Genomic DNA, 19,226 nt, shown 5'->3' on the forward strand with positions numbered 1-19,226 from the left:
TGCAGTGGTTAAGAACCAGTCTGCCGATGCAGGGGACATGGGTTCGAGCCCTGTTCCGGGAAGATCCCACATGTCGCGGAGCAACTAAGCCCATGCATCACAACTACTGAGCCTGTGCTCTAGAGCCCGCGAGCCACAACTACTGAAGCCCGTGCACCACAACTGCTGAGGCCCGCGTGCGTAGATCAGGTGCTCCACAACAAAAGAAGCCACTGCAATGAGAAGCCCATGTACTGCAACAAAGAGTAGCCCCCTCTCGCCACAACTAGAGAAAGCCCGTGCACAGCAACGAAGACCCAACGCAGCCATAAATTAATTAATTAACTAATTGATTAAATTAATTAAAAAAACAGGATTAGAATCCATGCCCCTGCACTAATGGGAACATTCTGAGCTCATCCCACAAGGCAGAGGCCAGGTATCACCTCCTCCAGGAAGCCTGCCTTGCCTTGCTTCTTGCGGGGGGGCTCACCCCTGGCTCTTTCTGTGTGTCAGTGAGCCTCCCAAGGGTTGTGGGGAGGACCTTTGAAGGAGGGGGACTATCCAGCACCCTAAGTGTTGTGATTGGCCTGGTCACCTCAGACCTAGCACAGGGCTAGAACCAGAGCAATAGATCACAGAGGATGGAAATATGAAACAGTGTGAGACCTTTGAACCTTGGGAACCTTATACCTTGGCACCAGGCCTCTCCTCCGAGGCCCAAATTTGGTGGTGCTGGTGTGGGTAGTGGGAGTGGCTAAATGATCATTTTGTCCCCAAGGACACAATCTCTGGCTCATGGGCAGGGCCCCAGGTTGGTTCCTCAAGAAAGGTAAAGCTCAGCCTGAGTGGGACCAAGCTGTGCTCTGAGGAGGGCCTTACTTAACGTGCTGGAAGAGGACCCCGTTCCCAGTGATGTACAGTCTACTTCCATCCAGAGTGCTCTCGATGCGGAGCTGTCCTAGTGCGGAGTCTGGGTACTTGACAAGCAGACCCAGGGTCATCATGTACAGTGGCTTCACAGACTCTAGGCCTGCTGCACGGCCCCCCTTCCCAGGGCTTGGAGGAGGACAGGAGGTCCGGAAACAGCCACCTGTGCCAGAGAGAAAGGGGTGACTCCCAGATCCCTCATGGTCATAATTGTACTGGAAGCTTTGGGTCTTGCTTCCTACTGCTGCCTTAAATCAGTAACTAAAGAGACTTTGAGGGAGCTTATTTCCTTGCACAGCCAAATCTGGATCCGCTCGAAATCAGTATAGTTTTTCTTATATTCAGTCAGGTTTAGAGGTCAAAACTATTTGTTGAGAGGCGGGGTGGGTATGGCGGGTAGATTAATTAGCTGTATCACTAACATTTCAATTTCAGAATAACAGCCATCTGGCCCCAGCCTCTGCAGGAATTTCCCTTAGTTCCATGCTCTGCTCTAATTATCCATGGGTAAAGAATGACAACCACAGCATTGAACCTAATGTGCATTACAGGCTTCCCGGATTCACAGTCCCTATCACTCTTGGGCAGAATTTTCCCCGGAGACACACTGTGTAGTGTTACTTTCAGGTTGGATATTTGAATTGCGAGCTCATGGGTGAAACCTTGTTCTCCTGCAGTGGGCACAATGCACAGTCTACAGGACCCTGTTCCAGTGGCAACAGTGGGCCAGTGGCAAGCTGCCAGGTGATTTTCATGGGTCATCTCCAATCCTACAAGAGGGGTAGTACTCTCCTCTTATCACAGATGAGGAAACTGTCCTGAGAGGCCAGTTAAGAACCTTGCCCCAAATACCAAAGCTAGGTGGGGCAGAGCTGAGATTTGAGAGCGCCTCTACCTCCAAGGCTACGAGAGCTGTTTCCCTTAGTTATGGTGCTTTATAAAAGACAAAAAACATGCTTTGTGTTTGGGGGCTGCTTTATGGCTTACAGAGCCTGTCCACAGGCATGCTTCCCTTCCAACTTCACATAGATCTTGTGCAGCATGCACCGGTCTACTTATCTCTCTGACCCATGTTCTCTGAAGGAACAGAAGTCTTTGGGGGAGAGGTTTGAACTTACACCCTTTGAAGTGGGTTGTAAGATCCCAAGACAGGCTCCTGAGACCTGCAGCAGGATGCCACTACCCCCAAATAGGATAGGACTCCACTTGCCTGGGGAGGAGTCTGGGAGAGCTGGCCTAAAAGTAGGGAAAGTCTGATTCCCATGGAATAAATATCTGGAGACATGCAGGCCAAACTTCACATGTGCAAGACAGTTCTATGTATTCTCAGAATGCCAGCTGAGGCCACGCTAAGGTAGCTAGCTCCTGCAACATGCACAGTAGCTTCCATAGACATGCAGGATTTGGGAAATGGGATGGTGAAAGGCAAATAAAAAATATGAGGAGCAAATTGGAATGAGGTTGGGCCGGGAACTTGAAGGCCTAGACCAGGGTCAGGAAGTGTCAGGAGCAGGCAGAAACAGGCACAGCAGCCAGGGATTTGAAGTAGGGGGGACAAAGGAACTGGGGTGTGTGTGGGATAACTGAAGTCCTATGGGGAATTTCCCACGCCCTCCAGCTATGCCTGGAAGAGGAAGGATGGGAGTGGCAGGTAGGGGTTAGTTACAAGTTCCCAGTTGCTTGACACATCCACAAGGAGGGCAGACCTCCCCTGACCTTGGGAAGCCGGGCCTCAGGCCCAACTTCCCTCCCCTGGACACTCTGGCCCAGTTTCCCCACCCAGGCTGGGCTGAGCTACCTACAGGTCAGTGGCAAGACTGAGCAGACAGAGGGCACACTGGGTTTCAGACTGAAATTTCTCTTCTCAGATTCTAAGTCAGCCAGAACACCCACTTCTCTCACTACCACCCAAAGCCCAGAGTGGTTGTAGGAGGGAAGATGTTTGTTTTTGGCTTTTCTGGCTAAAGCCCAGACTGCCCCAGGATGTCAAGGGGAGGCCAAGGTTCCCCTGGTGACATACCCATGTTCATTCGGTACAACCTCACAGCTTCACTGAGCTCAGGGATTTCCAGAATTTCCACTTCTGCTTCTAACACATCTATGTTGGAGAAATTATCTGGTAGTAAAATCTTCTGTGAGCGGAGAAAATTCACTTGAAAAACAAAAGGAAACAAAATGGGTTAACAAGGTTATTTCTGATCTAATTGCAGGTTTTGGCAGGTTTTTGGTGCTACAACTTATCCTAGGGGCTCCTTATTCCAAAACAATTTCTAAACATACCTGGTTAGATTAGCTTTCAGTCTGTGGTTTTCAAGGAGAAAACTCCCAAATTACTTTGTTTTCCTGTGTCTGAGTCCATGGGTGTGGCTTCCCATGGGTTGGCCTGGGGCTCCCAAGCCAGGCCTTCCTGGTGAGCACACACTGGCCCTGAGACTTACCCTGTGAGTCTTGACCCAAGAGCAGGTCATTCCAAAAGAGGGAGTTGTCTTGCCACTTAGAGAGGAAGGGCCTGGCTGAGCCTGGGTTGGCAGGTGGCTCTTGCAGTTTTTCCCTGCCTGGACTGCAGTGTGGGAGGCAGAGATGGAGCCAATGCTACTGTCCTGTGTGAATCAACTTGGAGATTCAGAAGCACATTATAGACAACTTTCCAGGTGACTGTGACTATGAAAGGCTGGGGTTCCAGGCATTTGGTCTGCAGTGTGGGAGGCAGAGATGGAGCCAACGCTACTGTCCTGTGTGAATCAACTTGGAGATTCAGAAGCACATTATAGACAACGTTCCAGGTGACTGTGACTATGAAAGCCTGGGGTTCCAGGCATTTGGTCCCCAGTACAATTGGGGTATTTCCTGCCCTATTCATATAGGCAGCAGCAGCATCTTGGAATCAGTTCAGTTCACACCCCACCAGAGCCTGTCCTGGTGGAGGAGGGAGGCTCTCTTCTGTCCAGGCTTGAAGATCTCATCCCTCTTTAGGCCACTAGCTCAGGTGGACAATTCTACAATGATTCTGGGGAACATTTCACCATCTACCCTTCTTCCCTTTTATCCTGAGTTTAGTGGAAGTGAGAGGAGGAAGGGACCATCCTTTGAAACCACCCTATTCCCTCATTTTATGGTGAGAGGAACTGAGGTCTAGAGCCCAGTTGGATACATAAAGGCAGAGAGGTAAGTAGTTTGGAGTCCAGCTCAGGGTCTTGCCCTTTACACTAACTCCTGTGGCCCGTGACACCACTGCAGCTAGTTTCCAGTGCCCGTTTACACCCAGGCCATTCCAAAATGAACAGGGAATAAAATAGCCCTGAGGCTAGTGGGAGTCTAATGCTGGGAATCCATTTGCTTCCAGGAAGGCTCTGTCATGCTTCCACCAGCTCTGCCCAGGGAAGCTCCTGAGGCCCTAAGCCCCAAGCTGGGCCTCCAAGTGGTGTGGGGTTAGGAGGGGTGGATGGGTCCTATCAGCCTGCTGCCACCCCCACCCCCCTCCCCCCACCCCCCAGATAGAGCAATCACCAATGAAGCGGAACTCGCTGCACGCACACTCGATGAGGGCCACGGTCTTAGCCAGCCACAGCAGATTGTCTTCAGTTACCAGGCTTGGATACTTGGCCACTAGGTCTAGGGGCAGGAAGCAGTAGTGCACGTCCTCTTCTGTGTCTAACAGTGGTGTATCCATAAGTCCCAAAGGTGCCTTATCATGTAGGCCTAGAGGAGAACGTGCAGAGGGGCGTCACCACCTCCCAGAGGCCAGGGCTCTCAGAAGTGGGCAGGGCTCTCACTGACCCAGGGGCCCCAGAGGAAGCTGAAGAGATCACTCCAGAGATGGTCCCTGCCAGATACCTCCTTCTTCTCACTCACTCTTTTCAGATGTAACCCTAGGTTTGACAGAAGTGTGGTGGGGAGCAGGGCATGGAAATCTAGTTTTTCTGCAGTGAAGGGCAGTGGGACATGTGAAATTTTGGCTTATATACTCAGTCATTAAATTCATACTGGTTACCTATTTGTTTTTTTTGAATTGATCAAACCAACCACAGATAAAATAGATGACCTACAGATAAAATAGATCCTTTTGACTTTCCCGAAAGCTCAAAACCCATCAATAATCATGAATGGCTATTCTGGTGTCCCAGGTAGGTGGATCTATGCTGCAAGGCACCCACCAGACAGTGATCATTTGGAGACATTCCTTGTGTGGTGGTTAGAGGTGACTTGAAAGTATGGTGGAGTGCCCTGACCAATAGGACGGGGTGGAATGCAGCCCAGCCTTGCCCAAGTGAAACCAGCATGCAGGGGAATGAACATGGAGAAGGATGTTTAGTTCCAGTGAGTAGGAAGTCATGGAGAGGGCATGTGGCAGGTACAAGCTCAAAGGAGATGACAGGAAGGTAGAGGAATCATCCAGAACTAGTTCAGAAATCAGGGCACTCTCTGGATTGAAGCCACTTCTGTAGAGTGAGAAGGGAAGCTGGTCTGGGCTTCAGAAAAGGTCAGCCTGTGGTTATACCTGTGAAGGCTGGGCTCTTTATAGGAAATTCTGAGGGTTTGCTGATACACTTCCATGTTCGCCAGTAGTTCAAAGATGCTCTCTCAGCAACAGGTATGTCTGCAGGCCTCACACGTAGATGGTATTTCCCTTCCTTCAGATTATCTAGAGTCTGTGAGATAAAGAAGATTATTGCTTTGAAAATATTAAACCAAGTAACTATCTACCAATTCTAGGGTAAAATACCAGGAAAAATAGTTTGTGACTTACTTTGGTAAAATGTTTTGAAATAGTCACAAAAATGTACGTCTATAAGATGATATGCTGATATTCAAAATATCAATGACTATTTCTTTTCTGATTTTGAAACAATTTTTTCTGGATTATAATTTTGATTGATAGAAATTTATCTTATGCAATCTTAAGAGTAATTTATATTTAATAATTAAAAACTTGAGATTTTCTGCTATCAGTTCTCCTCAAGAGTTCAGAAACCCTTTTGACCTGTTATAATTGTGATCTGCTTATTGTTTGTGCTCATCCTAATCCTGTAATGTGATTTATTTAAGTAGGGAAATGGAGGTGGCACTGAGCATCGCTTTTCAAAGCACTTTTACCTACATTTGCTCATTTACCCTGACACAGCTCTGTGAGATAGATGTGGTGTTTGCATTCCCACTTTGCTGATGAGACAGTTGCAGTCAAAGGATTTGTGAGTTGCCCAAGCAGTCTTCCAAGTCCAGCTTCTCCACTTGAAGGAGCAGGTGACCAGGAGTGGGCTGAGGCTGGAATGGAGCACCCCAGCTAGGTTGGGCTGAAGCCCAGAGTAGAGTCTTCATGCTGCCCACATTCAGGGACCTACCCTCCCTAAAAAGTCCTGCACAGGGCGCAGATTACCATAACATCAAGCCCATTTTTTCTGTCCCTTCCTTAGAAGAAAATAGTATTTTCCCAAGAAATTTTTGGAAATAGCTGGAAAAGTAGTCCTCTAAAGGCACCACATGACCAGTTCTTTCTCTAAGAGCCTCAGAATGGATAGAACACCTCAGATGCAGTATGAAACTGATAAAAGAACCTGCTTAGCTACACAGGTGAAGCTCTTGTGAAGCTGCTCAAGGGAATCCTGAGCTTTGAGAAGAGCCCTCTGGTGGCCATGGCTATAAAATGCACCCTCACAACTGCTTAAGGTCTGTAAAAGGAGAGGACCGGAGCGGGTAATCTTCCCCACTTTGGGGGGCTGATGGATTTGTGGAAGGACTGGACAATGGCAGGGTCATGTGGAGTGCTTTCCTGTTGGCACTGACAATGGAGGAGAACAGTGCATGCGTGAAACAGCAGAAGTGAGTCTGTCATTCATTCATTTGAGAAATACTTGTACAACCCCAGGGCCACAGTCAGATACTGTGCCTGGATCCCACAGTTTACATATACTGAGATAAGAGGCAGCATCAGTTATGAAGTTTCAGGACCTCCAGGAACTCTGGGATTTCTTTCAACAGCATTAGAAGGGGACCCAAGCTTTCTTGTCCCTCTTTGCTCAAGACTGCACACGACTTTAGCTTCTATGTCAAACTGTAGCCATTCTCCGGAGGAAAATCAGTGAGAGGTTGATTTCCGTATGAGGGAGTAGTTGGTCTTGGGCAAAGAGGAATAAAAATGAGGTGCCAGGAAGGTTACTGAGAGGCTGGAACAGATTCTGTATCAGTGGGTGGGCAGGATTATTGAGTTAAGGTGAGGGATAATAGCCTGGCAGTATTTGTGCTGTGAGGCAAAGAAAGGAAAATGGTGACTGTGCACAGAAGGGACAGGACAGGGTCAGGGGGACAGTAGGTAGGGATATATGCTCATCCACCTGCTTCTCTGCCTTGAATGTGGCTTTGTTTAAGGTGTATGGAGGTTGAGGGAGTGTGTGAGGTGAATTCAGAGCAGTAAATAAGAGCCAGAGAGTGAAGAGCTCTGTCAGCTGGGATGAGGAGTCTATCCCCTGGTTAAGAGAAGCCATTGAAGGATTCAAAGCAGGGACTGTGATTTGAATGATATTCACACCATCTCCACCCAGTCAGCCAGCAAGTCCTAGGACTCCATCTTCTGCTCTTGGCACCACCCCTTCTCTCCTCTCCCTTCCCCCAGTCCTGGTCTCCTTGTCCCCAGGCCCTCTCCATTCAGTGATTTTTCAAACAGGAAAATGAGTCCAAACCACTCCCCATCCTAAAAATCTTCAGTGCTCCCCATTACCTATGGGATCAAGTCCAAATTCTCTTTAGCAGTGCACGTAAGCTCCTTCACAATCAAGAACCAGGAGCAGGGTATACATGAGCAATACAAGGGCCTTGAACTCAGACAGACTGGGGTTTCAATCTTGACTCTGACACTTAAGAGCTAACATTTACTGCTCAGGCACTTTTAAACTGAATCCTCATAACGTCCCCCCACTCACAAAGTAGGCTCTAGTACTATCACTCTCTTTTAGCAAATAGGAAACAAGATCCAGGAAGAGAAAGAGTACTCAGTGCCCCAAGTAAGTGGAGATGCTAGGACTGGAACTCAGGATGCTAGAGCCTGTGCTCTTAACCACTTTTCTTAACCAGCTGCCTCCCATTTGTCACTTAACCTCTGCAAGCCTCAGGCTCCTCACATGCAAAGTGGAGACAGTAAAATCTGGAAGATGTTGTAAGGATTAAAGAAAATATTATGTTAGTTTCCTTCCTTTTAGTGGTCAAATCTCAAACTACCTTTCCAGCTTCACCTGCCACCATTCTTTCTGTCTCCACCCCCTCATCTGTGACATTAACTGCATAAAACTCCAAAGACACACCATGTTCAGTGATACCTCCTCAACTTTATGTATGCTGTTCCCTCTTCCCAAAATACCTCTCTCCTCCCTTCCCTGCCTGAAGAGCCTGGAGCCTCCCCCAGCCAGAGTGGTTCATCCTCCCCCTCTGTTCCCAGAGACCCCTGCAAACTTTTCTATCTCAGCCTGTGGCTTGGTTTCAGGCCTGTCTGTCCCCCTCTACCGAGGCTCCTGGAAAAAGGACTGGATTGATGCAACCCCAGCTTCTAGTCTAGAGCCTAGTATGTAGTAAGTGCTCAGAATCGCTGTGTTGAATGAAAGAATGCATAAAAATGGAGGGCTGGAGGGCTGAGTCCTCTGGAATGAAAAGCAAAATGAGACATGGGGGAGCCAAAAGGAGCTGGCAGAAAAGCAGACTGCACTCATAAAAACTGAGAAAGATGGTGAGAATCCAAAACCATAGGAAAAGCCAGCTCAGGATTACAATGGGCAGAGACCAGAGAGTTCAGAGGACAGTGGAGGCAGCAATTCCAACCTGGGAGCTGGAGTCCAGAGGGAAGATCTAATGGGGTAAAGGACAGGGATGAAGGAGATGGAGACAGGATGACAGGAAGAAAGGGCTCAGCTTGGGTCTGATCCGTAATGGATTGAAAGACATTGGGTGAAGTAGCATGAAAAGGAAGTGAAACTAGGGAGAGCTTAAAAGAGACAGCGTATCATTCCAAGCCTATCCTAAGCTAACCGAATCACTGGAACCTGAACCTGCCATTTACTTTATCTGCAGATTCAAATCCCGAGATTCTCAGTGGAAGAAACAGTGGTGCCCTTGAACAACTCTAAATCAGCCACTGGGGAGGCGACATGTTGGGGGAGGGAAATCCCTACCTGGGAGAACAACCTGTTTGAGGATGGACCTAGATGCACTATTTGGAGGTGCTCTTTGGTACCCAGGTGTGTCTTTGGGGCGGGTCAGTAACGAGAGTCCAACTAGCTTGAGAGATGTGCTAGTTGAGGGAAGAATGATCTAATTTATAGAAATGAAATCTCCATTTCCTGCTACTTTCACTAATGTAAAGTGTAAGCAGTACCATTTTCCCCCAAAAAAGGTATGTTTGACAAATCTTGAAAAGGAAAAAAAAAAACAAAACACACAAACAAGTAAATCTACAAAGATCGCAATTCCTGCCACTCAAGACATGCTGGAAGCATTAGGCCCAGGAGCCTCAACTAGGTTTTTTTCTAAACTTTCTCAGCCAATCCTTGCTCTGATTTCTAGAAATACAAGGGCTTCTTCTCATGGGAAGCCATTTGGGTGCTGTAAGAATCCACGGGAAGCATCCCTTAACCCCTTCAACATGCTTTGTTGGTCTCAATAACACCTACTTATTTATTTACTGTCTGCCAGTCTCCCCTAATAGATATAATCTCCAAGACCAGGAGGACCCTGCCTGTTTTGTTCTCTGCTGTATTTGCAGCACCCACAATAGTGTCTGTGGGATCTCAATATATTTTTGTGGAATGAATGAATGAATGAGTGAAGAGCACTTCAGAGAGCCCATGCCTCCAGCTGTCCTTTGGCTTTGCTGACTGAAGTTGCCACAGAGCATGTGGCTGGTCTTCTGTGGACTTCAATTCCCTTTTTTTCTGCCTGAATGTTACTTCTAGTACTTTTACTCTTTATATATTATGACCCAGAAAGTTATTACAGGGAGGATTTCTTTAGGGAAATACAGACCTGAATTCAAATGGCTACTTGCTAGCACAAGGATAACTGATATTGCTTTCGGCCTAGATAATAGTGAAAAAATATGTCAATCAGATGGAACATAAGACTGATGGCACAGGGGCGAGTGTGTGTGTGTGTGTGTGTGTGTGTGTGTGTGTGTGTGTGTGTATGTGGTTGCCAAAAGATGGCTGACAAATGCCCTACTGGCAGAGCCTTGGGACTTAACGGAGGTTTTCCAAAGCAGCAGCAGTGCTCAGAGATGCCTTATGCTCTGATGTGGACTGTTGGAAGGAATGTGATGGTAAGAGAGCTTGGGGGAGATTGCAAATCTCCAACTGCTTTGTAAAGACAAGGAGGGCCAGCACCACTTGGAAGCTCAAAGGAAGCAAGGCTGGTAGAACAAAAGGATATTCAGAACAGCTGCTATCAGCCAAACAAGCCAAATAAGACACACGTATCATCGTCTCAAACCTGCCCCTCCACTGCCAGCTCCGGCCCCCTCACCCTGAAGTAGATTCAGCCTTCACAGGTCATCTTGGGTATATCATTCAATGTTCTCTCAGAAGATATTTATTAAACACCTGTTACAGGCCCAGTACTGAGATGCTAGGAATGTGAACATGAAAAGAATATAAGCTAGTGAGGGAGAAAGCCATATGAATACATGGTCTCAACAGAATTAGCACTGATCTGAGAGCAGAGAGGCAAAACTCTACCTGGAAATGTCAGGCTAGTCTTCCAGTGGGCCTCATTTAGGCTAAATCTTGAAGGGGAAGCATTCTAGAAAGAGGGAACAGCAAGTGAAAAGGTGTGGAGAGAAAGCATTTAGGGTGCTCAGTGACATGCCTGAACACTGAGGGGTGTGTGTGTGTGTGTGTGTGCGTGCGCATATGTGCATGCGTATGTGCCCATGCATGCATGTAGGTATGTATATGTGTTAGGATATGAGTCAGGACAAGCAGATGGGCTGTCCTGTGAGGAGCCCTGATGCCATGTCAAGGCATTTACACTTGAGCTGTCCACTTACCCATATCCACAGATGAGCTACACTGTTGGGATAAATATCTGCTGTCTACATAATCTTCCTTTACAAGATCACAGTGGTAATCTGTCTTCACATCATGAGTAATAGGAAATGTGAGACTCGTCAGTGGTCTGTTTTCTTAAAAGCATCATTTGTGTGATCAACATAAAAACTCTCTGGCTCCCTTGAGCACAAGGAATGCAGGCATTTTTGGGTTGCTTGCTGGTAGCCGAACACTCACAGGTGGAACGATTTAAGTTTCCAAACTTAGAAGTCGTCAGAAGGCAATGAAAAAGGAAACGCAAGCAGCATATACTGTCAATGTACTAAGTCCTCAGTGGACTTCAAGGGGGCAAGTGAAAGGGAATCAACAGTCTGCCATGAACCTTGAACCCTTGTGAGTTACCCGGAAGAAAAATTTCACACTCTGCAGTAGCAGCTATGACTCCCATCCAAGCTGATAGCATGAGAGGCTTGGAGCAGCTTACATTTACACAAAGGGGACTTCCCAAATTACACAGAAGGTCCTAGGAAGCACTGTGACATTAATGTACAGACCTGTAATGACTAGTTTATATCTCCCCTGTGAACAAGATATGACATTCCTAAGCATCCAGGCTCATGGATTTACATACCAACTTTGATGACTCCAAATTTATGTCTCTAGACCTGACTGCTTCCATGAATTCCACACCTATACATCTGGCTGCCTCCTCCCCATCACCACTTAGATGTTTAACAAACACCATTTTCTTGCCTCTCAAACTTAATACATTCAAATCCCAACTCCTCATTTTTCCCTCTGAGCCTGCACCTCAGAATACATCTTTCACCTGATTGCCCAGGATACAAACAGAGGAGTTATCCATTCTCTCTCACTCTACCTCCAATTCATCAGCAAACCCTATCAGTTCTGTCATCAAGACATATCCAGAATTTGAACACTTATAAATCTACCATTACCACCTTAGGCCAAACCATCACTATCTTTCATTTGAATGCTTCAGGAGCCTCCTAACTTGTCTTCCTGCTCCTCCCTTGCCCCAGTAGAGTCTAGGCCAGAGGTCAACAAAATTTTTTCTGTAAAAGGCCAGATAGTAAATATTTTAGGCTTTGAGAATATAGTCCCTGTTGCAACTATTCAACTCTGTATTGTGGCTTGAGAACAGCTATAGACAATATATAAACAAATAAGCTTGGTGTGTTCCAATAAAAGTTTGCTAATGAACATTGAAATCTGAATTTCATATAATTTTTATGTGCCACAAAATATTTTTCTTTTGATTTTTTTCAACCATCTAAAACTGTAAAAGCAATTCTTAGCTCACAGGTTGTACAAAAAAGGTAGTAGGCTGGATTTGGTCCATGGGATGTAAATAGTTTGCTGACTCCAGGTCTAATGTCAAGCCCGAAGTTAATGATGTTTTTATAGCTCTATTGAAATATATTTCATATTATATTTAATGTGAATAAGTTTTATATTATATATAAATGATAAAATTTACTCACTTATACAATTCAATGATTTTAAGTATGTTTACAGAGTTGTGCAACCATCATCACAATCTATTTTAACATGATAAAAAGAAACCCTGTACCCATTTACAGTCCATTGCCTATTTTTGCTCACCCTATCCTTCTCACCCCATACCTTGGCCTTAGGCAACCACTAATCTACTTTCTGTCCCTATTAACTTTGTGTATTCTGCACATTTTATATAAATGGAATCATACAGTATATGGCCTTTTGTGTCTGACTTCTTTCACTTAGCATAACATTTCAAAGTTCATCTTTGTTGTTACGTGTATCAGTACTTCATTCCTTTTTATTGACAAATAATAATCCATTGTATGGATATATCATTTTGTCCATTTATCAGCTGATGAACATACAGGTTGTTTCCACTTTTTGGCTATTATGAATAATGCTGCTATGAACATTTGTCTACAAGTGTTTGTGTGGACATCCTGTAGGTTTTAATTTCTCTTGGGTATATACATGGGAGTGGAACTGCTGGGTCATATGATATGTTTAACTTTTTGAGGAACTGCCAGACTGTTTTCCAAAGAGGTTGCACAAATTTACATTCCCATCAGCAGTGTATGAGGGTTCCAGTTTCTCCATATCTTTGCCAACACCAGTTACTGTCTTTTTGATGAGAGGCATTCTAGTGGATGTGAAGTGGTAATTCATCATGGTTTTGATTTGCATTTCTTTGATGGCTAATGATATTGAGCATTTTTCATGTGCTTATTGCCCATTTGTATATCTTCTTTGGAGAAATGTCTACTCAAATCCTTTGCTCACTTTAAAATTTGATTGTCTTTCTGTTGTTTAGTTGTAAGTGTTCTTTATATATTCTGGATACATGTCCCTTATCAGATATGTGATTTGCAAATATTTTGTTCCATTCTGTGTGTGGTCTTTTTACTTTCTTGATGGTGTCCTTTGAAGCACAAAATTTTAAAATTTTGATGAAATTCAAAATTCATCTATTTTTTCCTTTGTTGCTTGTGCTTTTGATGCTGTACCTGAGAAAACATTGCTTAACCCAAGGTCTAATGATCTTTTAAAATGTTAAATTTGATAATTTTACTTCTTTCTTTAAACATCTCCGAGAGGTACCTATAACATTTAGAATAGATCCTGGGTCTTCAGTGTCACCTGTGAGACTCTGCAAGATTTGGTCCATAGCCTCCTCCGACCTTATCTGTTTCTGGCATCTCCCTACTTTTTTTGTTTTTTTCCCACACTGAATGGCACGTGGAATCTTAGTTCCCCGGCCAGGGGTTGAACCCACACCCCCTGCACTGGAAGCGTGGAGTCTTAACCACTAGACCACCAGGGAAGCCCTGGCATCTCCTTACTTCTCATTGCACCTGACAATGGCTGCTAAGTCTGCCTCTCCCAAGTCACTCGTTTAACCTCAGGGTATTTGTGTTTGTTGTTCCTTATGCCTCAAAGCTCTTTCCCAGATGCCTGCATGACTTGTCCCTTTTTCATTCGGTCTTCTGCTCAAATGTTGCCTTGTCAATGAGGCCAGCCCTGACCACTCTTTCTAAAGGAGTAGCTGGCCTCAGTCACTTGCTATCTCCTTACCACATACTACATATCAGTACATTACAAAACAAGCAGATTAGATGTAAATGCTTTATTATTTCAACTAAATTCCAGTACTATGAGGGCAGTGACTGACAGAATAAATAAAAACTATACATACAAAAAGAAAATCATATAAACACATTCTGAAACCCCAAGAAGTTCTAGAATACAGAAATGCCATCCTCCTTCACTATTACACAGGAAACACTGCTCTATTCTTCATAGCACACACCTCTATCTGACCTTGTATGGCTGTATGGTTTATGCCTATAGCTCCAGTGCTTGGCCTGTGATTAGTGCTCAATACACAATAAATGTTACACTTAGAATCAAGACAATAATAGGTATTGAGCGTGCCCTTTGAAGGCCAAAGCTACAGGCCAGGGGGAGGTGGGGTGGGCAGGTGGACGGGGCTGGGGGACGGGGAGAGATAAAGGGTAGGGATGAGGAAGGGTAGAGAGCAGAGCAGCAGTGTGAGCTCAGGCACCTGTCCTCCAGAAGCTTCCCATCTCATTCTACTTGTTGGCTCCTATATGGCTTTCCAACAAAGTTTACTATATTATAGATAATCCTGTGTAGGATATGCCTCCTGTTGCGTGCATGGGAACTTTAGTTAGTGGGAGGCAAAGTCCCATTTTTATTGCTAGGGGCTAAATCTGAAGGACTCTACAGTGAGCAGCACTAACAGGTTAGAACAATTTAGATATGTGCTGTCCAATATGGTAGCCTTTAGCCATATATGGCTATTGAGTACTTGAAATGTGATAGTCTGAATCTGAGATGTGCTTTAAGTGTAAAATACACATCAGATTTTGAAGACTTAGTACATAAAAAGAATGTAAAATATATTAATTTTAAAATATTCATTACATATTGAAATGACAGTATTTAAATATACTGGGTTAAATAAAATATATTATTAAAATTAATTTCACTTGGTTTTTTTTTAATGTGGCTACTAGAAAAATTTAAATTACACACGTGGCTCACATATGTGGTTTATATTATATTTTTATTGGATCATCCTATGTTTTCCTTAAAGCCCATAGGAATAATGCCTGGTAACCACAGTGCTTTCAATAAATACTGGCTGAATGCATTAAGGTGGGCTGCCTGAGAAGGGACTTTAGACTAGAACTGGCAAACTCCATTTTCTCCAAGCAAAATGTTTGTACATTTAGGCAAGAACCTCAGTATGTGGACAGGCCTTAGGAGTGGGGAAAGCGATGGAAACGAGTGAGGCTGTTGATTTGCTTGAGATTGCTGTTGATTCTCCAGATATATTTACACCCTGCTTCAACAAATAAATACCACTTCAGCTGGGCCGGCTTAAATGTTTATTTAGAGCACCATTTCCAAAACATAAGCACTTATTTTTTGGTCTGTTTTAGGGAGGCAGATCCATATGATTCCTCAAATACTACTGCTCACACAACTTGGAACTTTGGAATTGGACCAATTCATTGGCTTCTGAGTTGTTACCTCCCATTTAGAAGTTGCTTCCCAAATATATTTTGTTTCAATTTGGGAAGTAAGGACATCAAAGGAATTAAAGGGCTGATAAACTGTATAATAGGCTTGTGCTCTTTAAAATGGTTCTTCAAAAAATTGCCTTGATCTCTTTGATTTTCTGCAAGTGACTCCCTCCTTTTCCCCACAAAATGGTGCTTTGGTATAGAATCATTAGCAATCTTGGGAATTCCCTGGCAGTCCAGTGGTAAGGACTCTGCGTTTCCACTGCCAGGGGCCCAGGTTCGATCCCTGGTCAGTAAACAAGCCGTGTGGTGCAACCGCCCCCCCCAAAAAAATCAGCAGCCATCTTGACAATCCGGGCTGTTTAAGTGATTTAGAAGCCAATTGTAAGCAATTCTAGTACTCAGTTCCTGGGATAGTTGAAAAAATTTTTATTTCGGGTAGGTAACTTTAAAAAAAATAAAAAGAAAAGAATATACAACAACTTGCACTGGAGTATGTTAAAGATTTTGATTTCCAAATGTATAATACCTTTTAAGAGAAAACACTGATTTCGTAAACAGTGTCCATAAAAACATGCATTATGAAATGTTCTCATTCCCATATGACCCAGATATACATGGTCTACCTCAATTCTCTTCTTTGAGGTGTTGGAGAGGCATAGTTCATAGTGCACTGAGCTGCACTGTGGCTTGTCAGTCAGCGCTCGTGAAGACAGAATAAACAACACCTTGTCCAGACAGTAGGATTAACATGGAGCGTGGCCAATGGTCCTTCCCAGTCATAATATTTAGTTCTTCCAGGTTAAAAAAATATCATTGTTCAAAAACTAAGAATAAACTAATTAAGATAAACCACAGAAATGATTTCTGTAGTCTGGAGAAAAATTAGGCAAGAAGGTAATGTTCTTCAGTGATACTATGATGGTTTAAAAGTAAAGGTATTTAAAGCTCTTACACCGAGAAAAGAAGTCTTGGAAAACAGAGAAGTGAAGACAAATGAAAGATTCTGCAGTTTGGAGGACGTTTTACTTTGCTGTAAGTGAACACTGTGTACCTAACAGGCACAGTGAGAAGTGATGTCCTTATTTTAAAAATTAATTAATTAATTATTTTTTGGCTGTATTGGGTCTTCGTTGCTGCGCACGGGCTTTCTCTAGTTGCGGCGAGTAGGCTTCTCATTGTGGTGGCTTCTCTTGTTCTGAAGCACGGGCTCTAGGCACATGGGCTCAGTAGTTGTGGCTCTCGGGCTCTAGAGCGCAGGCTCAGCAGTTGTGGCACACAGGCTTAGTTGCTCCGTGGCATGTGGGATCTTTCCGGAACAGGGATCGAACCCATGTCCCTTGCAATGGCAGGAGGATTCTTAACCACTGGGCCACCAGGGAAGTCCCAAGAAGTAATGTTCTTGACAAGTCTTGTAGATTTTAAATCTCAGACACAGTGTATGTAGAAAATCCTACAATTTCTAGTGTTTCCACCTTTTAAAATTCAACAACAAAAGAAAGAAGAAGCTTAAGCTAGGATTTCCAAGAGTCAAGAACACCCTTTCAGGCCATGGAAAGTCCTATCCTGGGTCTGTGGTGGCTGCTGGCATAGATAAGGCACAGTCAGGATGAAATCCTTTATTCAGAACATGCATTTCTAGTGTACCGTTTATTACCTTATCTAACTCATCACACTTCCTCATTAAGAGGATCATCTCAGCAACGAATATATAAAAGGACACAATATTTTAGTGATGTAAGGCCTATGTTACTGATCACCACCCCTGGAAGACAAGAGTATCTTACCTGCAGCAAAGGCATCAGCTGCAAACCCAGTGCTTGCTCATAGAGCAAGTTCAGTTCTGCACAACTGGAGAAGGAGAGTTTGGAGGTGTAGAGGTAATAGTGCACATGCCTGAATGTGGAACCATCTCTGTCAATGAACAGCCTCTGGCTTTCCGAAGAGGTCAACGCTGAAGCCTCCTTCCATAACAGGGAGTCTGGGAACTGAGCGAGTTTGCTTCTGGGAACTGAGAAATGCCAGCCCCCGACATTGAAATGAAACAAATCCTCTGCTGACTCATGAGGCATACCAGCCTCCTCCTAAAGGGAAAATGAAAAGAGATCTATGCAATAAAAGGAAATAAAAAGCATCCATATTGGAAAGGAAGAAGTAAAATTATTTCTATTTGTAGATGATGTGATCTTGCATAAAGAAAATCCTGAGGAATTCACTATTAAATTATTAGAAATGAGTTCAAGAAGGTTGAAGGGTACAGAGCAATATAAAAAATCAACTGTATTTTCATACACTAGCAATGAACAACACAAAAATGAAATTAAGAAAACAATTCCATTCACAATAGTATCAAAAAGAATAAAGTAATTAAGAATAAATTTAACAAAAGAAGTGCAATGCTTGTACTCTGAAAACGTCAAAACATAGTTGAAAGAAAAGTTAAAACACCTAAATAAATGGAAAAACATCCCATGTTCACGGATCAGAAGACAATACTGTTATGGTAGCAATACTCTTCAAATTGATCTATTGTACAATTGAACACAATCCCTATGAAAATTCCAACTGCTTTTTTTTCCTTTGCAAAAATTGACAAGCTGATGTTAAAATTCATATGGAAATACAAGGGACCCAGAATAATCAAAACAATCTTGAAAAAGGAGAATGAAATTTGAGGATTCACACTTCACACTTTCAAAACATACTACAAAAACAAACAAAAAAAACAAAACAAAAACATACTACAGTAATCAAGATGGTGTGCTACTGCACAAGGACAGACATTTGAATAACTGAAATGGAATTAAGAGTCCAGAAATAAACCATTGCATTTATGGTTAATTAATTTTGACAAGAGAGCCAAGAAAGACAATGGGTAAAGAAGAGCCTTTTCAAAAAATGGTGCTGGGACAACTGGACATCCACATGCAAAAAAAAAAAAAAGTTGGATTCCTACCCCACACCATACAAAAAATTAACACCAAATGGATCATAAACCTAAAAATAAGAGGTAAAGATATAAAACCCTTAGAAGAAAACAAAATCTTCATGACCTTGGATTATGCAATGCCTTCTTAGATAAGATACAAAAAGCAAAAGTGAAATAAATAAATAAACAAACCAATAAATAAATAAAACTTCATCAAAAGTAAAAACATTTGTGCTTCAAAAGACATCATCAAGAAAGTAAAAAGACAACCCATATAATGGAACAAATCATCTATCTGATAAAGAATCTGTACTTAGACTATGTAAAAAGAACATTTACTACTCAATAACAGAAAGACAAATAACCAAATTTAAAAGTGGGTTAAGAATCTAAATAGACATTTCTTCAAAGAAGATTCACAAATGGCCAATAGCACATGAAAACATACTTAGCCTCATTAGTCATTAGGGAAATGCAAAGCAAAACTCACAATGAGATACCATTTAACACCCACTAGGATGACCTGAATCAAAATAATAGATAATGGGCTTCCCCGGTGACGCAGTGGTTGAGAGTCCGCCTGCCGATGCAGGGGACATGGGTTCATGCCCCGGTCCGGGAAGATCCCACATGCCGTGGAGCGGCTAGGCCCGTGAGCCATGGCTGCTGAGCCTGCGCGTCCGGAGCCTGTGCTCCACAACGGGAGAGGCCACAACAGTGAGAGGCCCGCGTAGCGCAAAAAAAAAAAAAAAAAAAAGATAATAACAAGTGTTGACAAAGACTGGAGAAATT

At 43.7% G+C, this 19,226-nt stretch overlaps 1 protein-coding gene across 7 annotated transcripts in view; it reads right to left on the minus strand.

Annotated features, from left to right (window-relative positions):
• The window catches only part of KCTD19 (potassium channel tetramerization domain containing 19), a 32,323-nt gene that overhangs the window by 9,477 nt on the left and 3,620 nt on the right, over window positions 1-19,226 (minus strand). For 4 of the 7 annotated variants that reach the window (XR_004346989.1, XM_032613678.1, XM_032613677.1 and 1 more), the window contains exons 2-6: window positions 17,293-17,589; window positions 5,408-5,558; window positions 4,417-4,608; window positions 2,930-3,061; window positions 862-1,072 (exon numbers count right to left, since the gene is read on the minus strand). Coding sequence is in view for 6 of the 7 variants with exons in the window: in XM_032613678.1 (XP_032469569.1) it covers window positions 862-1,072; window positions 2,930-3,061; window positions 4,417-4,608; window positions 5,408-5,558; window positions 17,293-17,589 (983 nt within the window). In the remaining variant the exon portion in view is untranslated. The remainder of the gene's footprint in view (window positions 1-861; window positions 1,073-2,929; window positions 3,062-4,416; window positions 4,609-5,407; window positions 5,559-17,292; window positions 17,590-19,226) is intronic. The other 3 variants (XM_032613681.1, XM_032613680.1, XM_032613682.1) reach the window with 3 other exon arrangements.

Source organism: Phocoena sinus, chromosome 19, assembly GCF_008692025.1.
Source record: "Phocoena sinus isolate mPhoSin1 chromosome 19, mPhoSin1.pri, whole genome shotgun sequence".
Taxonomy (NCBI): Eukaryota; Metazoa; Chordata; class Mammalia; order Artiodactyla; family Phocoenidae; genus Phocoena; species Phocoena sinus.